Source organism: Ranitomeya imitator, chromosome 1 (assembly GCF_032444005.1).
Source record: "Ranitomeya imitator isolate aRanImi1 chromosome 1, aRanImi1.pri, whole genome shotgun sequence".
Lineage (NCBI taxonomy): Eukaryota > Metazoa > Chordata > Amphibia > Anura > Dendrobatidae > Ranitomeya > Ranitomeya imitator.
In genome coordinates this window covers 1,186,597,610-1,186,605,512 of record NC_091282.1, presented here as the reverse complement: position 1 = coordinate 1,186,605,512, position 7,903 = coordinate 1,186,597,610, and the positions used below count along the sequence as shown (strand labels likewise).

Sequence of the window (7,903 nt, the reverse complement as noted above, 5' to 3'; positions counted from 1 at the left end):
GCGCAACAAAATATTAAGTTAAAGGGGCCGAATAATATTGCACGCCCCACTTTTCTCCTACTCCTAAGTCAGTTTTACCATATAGTGAACATGGTAAATAAAAAAAGAAATTGTGGAATTGCATTTTTTTTGTAATTTCAACACAATTTTTCTCCTGTTTTCCAGTGCACTGTATAAATGGGCCTTTTTATTTACGGTTTAAAAAAAAATAACATTGGGGTGTGGCTCACAGGATCCTCATGAGCGTGTCTTTAGGCTGCTCTGCATTACTAAACAGTTAGCCATGCTCCCTAAAATAGAATACTCGGGGGAGCAGCAGGAATAAAATGAGAGCAAAACCAGGTCACTTTTGACCTAGTGACAGACACCCCCTTTAAGTAAAAAAAAAAACAAAAATTGCCCTGAATGTGCCTATTATGTCTTTATCTACTTCTGTGCATTGATCTCAATTTCTCAATGCAAAATTGTAACCTGAGGTAAGCAGACGAGCGTATTTCTCATGTGAGGATCACTTCACAATCCTCGGACTCCCCGTCGGCCCTCCTGATCTGAGCATGACAGCTGCATAGAAATATCTCACACTTAGGTCAGGAGAGGTGCCGGGCCAGTCCGTGCAGTGCACTGCGTTCCTCACACGAGAAATACGGCCGTCTGTCTACACCCGTAATTATGTAGATATTGGACTTTAGAGAACGGCAGAGTAAGCATCTTGTTCATAAATTATATATTGTGAAAAATATTTATTCCGGGTAATATATCCAAGAAACACATGCTGCAGGAGAACAGACAGGCGGTAACCCTGCAGCGTACTGACCAGACATTATCATAATTATATGCAACATTCAGTCCGTCAGCATCATACGCTGTGCGATAGGAGCACAATATTGGAATGCAAGTCTCAGTAAAAGTCGCCGCTGGCAGAGCCCAGTTCTGGTATATGATACTCATCAGCATTTCTCCTGGGACATCAACCATTTCCTGCCTAATTTGAAGAGGCGTTAATATTTCTAGAATGGAATTGGTCAAATGATGTAATAAAATATTCCTCTGCTTAGCGACGGTACAACGTGGATATTAAAAACGGACTTATGTTCCTTTCACAACTCCTACCAGGGCCGGCCTCAATGTACGTTCATGCAGCTTGTAGCCCACTTTAGTGACTAAGGCTACTGTGCCAGGCTCCTTGCCCTCCACCGGGCTGTGGAATAAGGCTTCGTGCTCGTACGGATCAAACTTTGCACCCACTGGATTGAGCTTGACTATTCCATGCTTCTTAAAAACTTTTTGCATCTGGACTTCAGTCATCACCAGCCCTTCGTAGAGGTTCTTCAGATGAGGGTTTTGATCCTTGATTTCTTCCTTGGGGACGCTCTGAGTCGCTTTCTCCAAGATGTCGGCCACTTCCAGTAAATCCTTGCAGAATCCTTGTATTCCTTCAGATATAAGGAAATAAAAATATAATAATCGGTCTCCATTGTATCTACAGGATGTACCATAAATGTCAAGAGTGGGAAGTGAGCGAAGGCCGGCCGTGTGGGTGACAGACGATGGTAGCTACTCACCGTACAATTTTGCATCTTCCAACATTTTTTGGCTCCTTTGCCTCAGGTTCTCTGTATCTGCTAAGGCCCGCTTGTATTTATCCTGGAGACACAAAGACAATTATTAGGAAACTTCACACCAGGGGTAAAAGAAGAGTGACCATGGCAGCCATACTGTCGGCCTCGAAAGGGAACATGTAGGCTTGGATTCAACAGTGATCGCCCATCACTGTACCCACCGCCTCTGCGATCTCATCCGGGTATGTGTCATACAAAGGATCGGTCATCTGTAAATCCAAAGTCTAATCCTTGTTTCGCCCAAGAATGACGACAAGTCATGGCTCGTTTGATATTACAAAAATTAAGCTATAGGTGGCACTAGAGACAGAAAATACACACAGGGGTTAGAAAGCTGGTGCACTCCCCTGTCAGGGCCTGCTGGGATATGTAGTTTCAAAACAGCCAAAAAAGCCATAGCTTGATGATGGAGATGATCAAAATTGACCAGAGCTCTTAACTTTCTCCTACCTGCTGGCTTCCCTGGAACCTCTTGTGATTAGTAGGAGCGCCCAAAACATCGCGCAGGGCCTACAAATCAGAAGAGGTGGCGGAGATTCAACATCATGCAGGTAGTTGGGAGGATTGCATGGCTCTGATCTGGTGGCCAAAGACATGGCGGAGGGTCCAGGGTTCTGCAGATCTTTTTATTTACTCACCGTAACCTCTTTCACTTGATCTTCCAGCTTCGCCTTCTCTGCGCTCAGCTGTTCTGCGCTCTCCTCCCCTCGCTTTTTACCCTTCTCCTCCTCACTCTCCGGGTTATTTGGCTGCTGAGCCGCTGTGCACATCAGCTGTGGACACGCCCTAATGTACAAAAAGGCAGAATCTGGGTTATTGACCGACCCCCTCATTATAGTGTTAATGGCCATTGTTGCAAAAAATGCTTGTATTTAAAGGGAACCTGTCACCCCCAAAATCGAAGATGCGGCCACTGGCATCAGGGGCTTATCTACAGCATTCTGTAATGCTGTAGATAAGCCCCCGATGTATCCTGAAAGATGAGAAAAAGAGGTTAGATTATACTCACCCAGGGGCGGTCCGATCCAATGGGCGTCGCGGTCCGGGGCCTCCCATCTTCCTAGGATGACGTCCTCTTCTTGTCTTCACGCTCCGAGGCAGGCGTACTTTGTCTGTCCTGTTGAGGACAGAGCAAAGTACTGCAGTGTGCAGGCGCCGGGAAAGGTCGGAGAGGCCCAGAACCTGCATGGGAGCATGTGCCGACTAGAAGTGGGCAGCCTCGCTCAATACAAAAGTACACGTCTAGTGGGAAAGTGGCAGAAAGTATGCAAATCAGCGCCAGCACTGGAGAATCCTGTGTGGATTCACAAGTCTACAGTCACATAGAGTGACTGCACACTTGTACCCCAAGGCCGGACGGCAATCATCTAGAGGGCGCATACTTCAGCTGCACACATTGCTGTCTTGTTCTGTTAGTTTGGCACAGTGTATCGGTGCAGATAGAATGTATCAGGCCGGAGTTTGAGCCGCTCATCTCATATAGAGCACTGCTTACGCCTTTTAGGTATGTAATGTTCCTAATTATTGGTAACAATGTGCATGTTCGAGTCCATCGGGTTCGGCCGAACTTAATAAAAAAAAAAAGGTTAGGTTCAGGTACCAGAACAGTGCCCAAACCCCAATGAAATGATTGGGGGGCCCGAACATCCAGCAGTTCCCACGCTGCCATCTGTGTGACAGCGCTCTGATCGTCAGTAAACTTACTGACTTACCGCCAGTCACAACGCTGCAGTTCCCATGCGGTCACACAGCAGCAGTTGTGATCGGCGGTGAAAAGGTTACCGCTGTTCAGGTGTCGGTTGATGATGACTACTACTCTCATCAAGGTAAGGGTGCTCTTGCTGATTGCAGTGAGTGGAAGCGTACGCTGATGAGAGTAGTCTCAAGCCAATGCCCGGGCATAGTAAGAAATATGTCAGTGAGATAATTAGTGCATACTTATTGTATTGTACAGTACATGTATTTAACTACCGTAATACATAAAAGTAAAAATCGGCATGGGATCCCCTTTATTTTTACTAACCAGCTGAGGGAAAGCAGACAGCTGGGGTGATCGTCGCGGGACCTCATTATTATGGATTATCTGCGGACACTGGATTAGTTGGCTTTCATATTTTTTATTTTATGCTAATAAATGCGTAAAAGAGGGGATTTGTCAGGGAGTGTTCAATTAAAGGACTTTTCTATGTGATTGTGCCTTTTTTCTTTTGATTACGGGATTAATAATGGAGGCGTCTGATAGATGCCTCTCCATTACTAACCCCTGGGCTGGAAGTCAGCTGACACTACAAAGCTGACATCAATCCCACAACTATTAACCCACTTGCCACTGTACCAGGTCAAATGGGAAGAGCCGGGCAAAGCGCCAGAATCAGTGCATCTAATAGATGTGAAATTTCTGGGGGGGCTGAGGGCTGATGTTATTAGTCTAAAAGGGGGCCAATATCCATGGCCCATTCCCAGCCTATTAGTTTCAGGCCCCCATCTGTCTGCTTTAGCTTGGCTGATTATCAAAAATGGGGGAGACCTCACGACGTGTTTTTCAAAATTATTATAATTTTTTTTTCCTTTTTAAATGGCATGAGGACACCTATTTTTTGATAACCAGCCAAGATAAAGCTGACAGCTGAGGGCTGCTGCCTACAACTGTCGGCTTTACCTGCGCTTGTTATTAAAAAAAAAAAAAAAAAAGAGGGAACCATACATCTCTTATTTACTTTTACACTATGCTCTGGCCAATCGTAGCCATGCCAATACTTGACATAGCAGTGATGGGCCAGGAAGTGCCCACACCAGAAAAGCTTGTTGATTGGCTGTACTGCAAGTTTTGTTTGGGCTGACGAACGCGAACAGGAATACGGAGTCCATGTTCAGGGTCCTTGCATTGACACTAGGTATCTGGTACAGACCCCGAACTTTACTGTTCGTGTTCACCCATCATTAGTCAGGAATGATTCCCAAAGGACAGTATACCCCCAAAACAGAGTATATCAAATTATATCTAACCTTTATTATATATGCATGCGAAACATGAGCCGGGGCTACTGGGTAGTGTGGTTTCTACTTACAACGGCATACGGTGGCTCTATTGCAGGGGGTTTAGATTTCTTACTGTTCAAATTAAGCACATGGTTGGTTACTTATAGCTCTAGTAATCTGTACACTCACTAGTTATATATGGTTATGTAATACCTAGTCTTTGTGATCATTGTATGTTTCCCTTTGCCCCCATTTTACTGATATATGTATATTATCTTGTCCACACTGCCCAATTTTTTCCTTTTATGGGGTTTAATTAGTTTTTTTGTCTTTGTGTAAAGCGATTGTTTATAATAAAGGTTGGATATAAGTTGATATACTCTTTTGTAGTATAATTATTTAATTTGGTGGTTATTATAGGATTATTTATTGGATACTTTGGTACCTCCAGAAATTAGCTATATAAAATGTAGCCATAGTTTATTATGGGCCTAGCTCTCCAGTTATTGGTTAAATAGAATTTAATAGTGATGTCCGTGAGTCCCCGGCCATAAAGCTATAATTCACTGGGATATTACACAAATGTTTGTATCCTTGGAGCTCACAGAAAAGTGAGGAAACGGCCAAAACAGAGGGGTGATGCAACCCTGTACAAGCAGAGACTACTAGCAGATACCGGCAGCGTCCAAGGACGAGGGGTCACATGATGAACGGAGGCGGCTACGCAGCTGAGCGAGCCGTCATAGGCGCCTATACTATACAGCCGCCATCATACCGAAGGTCGGGCAGTGGAGACCACCGATGGAACCGAGACTACGTAACAGCCCAGCACCGGGGGCCACGGTCTAATATGTTCACTGATTGACGGTTTTCTGGTTGAAGTAATAAAAGTCTGTGTGTTTAGAACTTTATGATTTCCGTTATCTTCTCACATAACTTACCTTGACTCGGGGGGGGGGGGACGCACGGTCGGGGACTCGGCGGGGGGGACGCACGGTCGGGGACTCGGCGGGGGGGACGCACGGTCGGGGACTCGGCGGGGGGGACGCACGGTCGGGGACTCGGCGGGGGGGACGCACGGTCGGGGACTCGGCGGGGGGGACGCACGGTCGGGGACTCGGCGGGGGGGACGCACGGTCGGGGACTCGGCGGGGGGGGACGCACGGTCGGGGACTCGGCGGGGGGGACGCACGGTCGGGGACTCGGCGGGGGGGACGCACGGTCGGGGACTCGGCGGGGGGGACGCACGGTCGGGGACTCGGCGGGGGGGACGCACGGTCGGGGACTCGGCGGGGGGGACGCACGGTCGGGGACTCGGCGGGGGGGGACGCACGGTCGGGGACTCGGCGGGGGGGGACGCACGGTCGGGGACTCGGCGGGGGGGACGCACGGTCGGGGACTCGGCGGGGGGGACGCACGGTCGGGGACTCGGCGGGGGGGACGCACGGTCGGGGACTCGGCGGGGGGGACGCACGGTCGGGGACTCGGCGGGGGGGACGCACGGTCGGGGACTCGGCGGGGGGGACGCACGGTCGGGGACTCGGCGGGGGGGACGCACGGTCGGGGACTCGGCGGGGGGGACGCACGGTCGGGGACTCGGCGGGGGGGACGCACGGTCGGGGACTCGGCGGGGGGGGACGCACGGTCGGGGACTCGGCGGGGGGGGACGCACGGTCGGGGACTCGGCGGGGGGGGACGCACGGTCGGGGACTCGGCGGGGGGGACGCACGGTCGGGGACTCGGCGGGGGGGACGCACGGTCGGGGACTCGGCGGGGGGGACGCACGGTCGGGGACTCGGCGGGGGGGGACGCACGGTCGGGGACTCGGCGGGGGGGACGCACGGTCGGGGACTCGGCGGGGGGGACGCACGGTCGGGGACTCGGCGGGGGGGACGCACGGTCGGGGACTCGGCGGGGGGGACGCACGGTCGGGGACTCGGCTGGGGGGACGCACGGTCGGGGACTCGGCGGGGGGACGTGGGGTGGGCGCACGGTCGGGGAAAAGGGGGGATGCAAATTTCTTTAACATTTTACTAACTGTTAAAAAAAGTTTATATATATATATATATTTATATTTTACAAATAAATGGGTCATTGCTCTACAATTGCGGTGCAGATGTAGCAGAGCTGAGCTTGTCATCGCCCTTCACTCTTCTGTACACCGCAGTCCTATGTAAGACTAAAAAGAAAACAACAGGTGAGCAGCACAGTTATATGTGACTTGGCCCCGGAGAACTACGATTCCCAGCATGCCTCCATGCACTACAAGCACAGCGGAGAAAGAGTAAGCACGTTAGTAAGGCGACTACAGCGGGCAATGTCTCTTCCTTCTTACCGGAGCGGCGCCCTGTGTGTCCGCAGCGCTGTGCTCAGGTTGTGCCCCAGTATCCGCAGACCCCTGGACGCCATGTCTGACCCTCTTAGCACTCACGCGCACTGAACGCAGAGGACAAGCCGGATCACAACCTAACTTGCAAAATTATACTTCAGCCAATGAGACGTCAGGACCATGGTGTTACGCGTGCGCACAAGGAACAAGGTCATGCTGCCAACCTAGTCAAGAGAGGTTGTAAAGGAGTTGAAATGTCAGATATGAAGTTGAGAGGGAGGATGCGCAGTGATAGGCTGGAGAGTGGGCGGGGCCTTAGATGACACTCATGTAATTCCCTGCAATTATGCAATATAAAAGCTGGCTACAACCTTGGCCGTACGCAGTCCTTAGACCGGACTGCCCATCATTAGTCTGCAGCGCTCCCTCCTCAGTCCTTATCCTCACCGTCTGCAGCGCTCCCTCCTCGGTCCTTATCCTCCCCGTCTGCAGCGCTCCCTCCTCGGTCCTTATCCTCCCCGTCTGCAGCGCTCCCTCCTCGGTCCTTATCCTCACCGTCTGCAGCGCTCCCTCCTCGGTCCTTATCCTCACCGTCTGCAGCGCTCCCTCCTCGGTCCTTATCCTCACCGTCTGCAGCGCTCCCTCCTCGGTCCTTATCCTCACCGTCTGCAGCGCTCCCTCCTCGGTCCTTATCCTCCCCGTCTGCAGCGCTCCCTCCTCGGTCCTTATCCTCACCGTCTGCAGCGCTCCCTCCTCGGTCCTTATCCTCCCCGTCTGCAGCGCTCCCTCCTCGGTCCTTATCCTCCCGGTCTGCAGCGCTCCCTCCTCGGTCCTTATCCTCACCGTCTGCAGCGCTCCCTCCTCGGTCCTTATCCTCACCGTCTGCAGCGCTCCCTCCTCGGTCCTTATCCTCCCCGTCTGCAGCGCTCCCTCCTCGGTCCTTATCCTCCCCGTCTGCAGCGCTCCCTCCTCGGTC

General features: G+C 51.4%; 1 protein-coding gene across 1 annotated transcript; it reads right to left on the bottom strand.

Annotated features, from left to right (window-relative positions):
* Positions 1-707: 707 nt before the first annotated feature.
* Positions 708-7,084, bottom strand: GRPEL1 (GrpE like 1, mitochondrial). The gene is made up of 4 exons (XM_069744787.1): positions 6,934-7,084; positions 2,258-2,405; positions 1,563-1,644; positions 708-1,433 (listed from the first exon to the last, which is right to left on the bottom strand). The coding sequence occupies exons 1-4, from the start codon at positions 7,005-7,007 to the stop codon at positions 1,087-1,089; spliced, it is 651 nt and encodes a 216-aa protein (XP_069600888.1). The 5' UTR covers positions 7,008-7,084; the 3' UTR covers positions 708-1,086.
* Positions 7,085-7,903: the final 819 nt, after the last annotated feature.

Bases quoted from the DNA above. Each gene is read 5' to 3' on its own strand.
- GRPEL1 (XM_069744787.1), bottom strand. From the start codon at position 7,007: ATGGCGTCCAGGGGTCTGCGGATACTGGGGCACAACCTGAGCACAGCG. The intron at 2,406-6,933 runs GTAAGAAGGAAG...TTTGTACATTAG, and splicing joins ACACACAGGGCGCCGCTCCG to GGCGTGTCCACAGCTGATGT. The intron at 1,645-2,257 runs GTGAGTAAATAA...TTGTGTCTCCAG, and splicing joins ATCAAGTGAAAGAGGTTACG to GATAAATACAAGCGGGCCTT.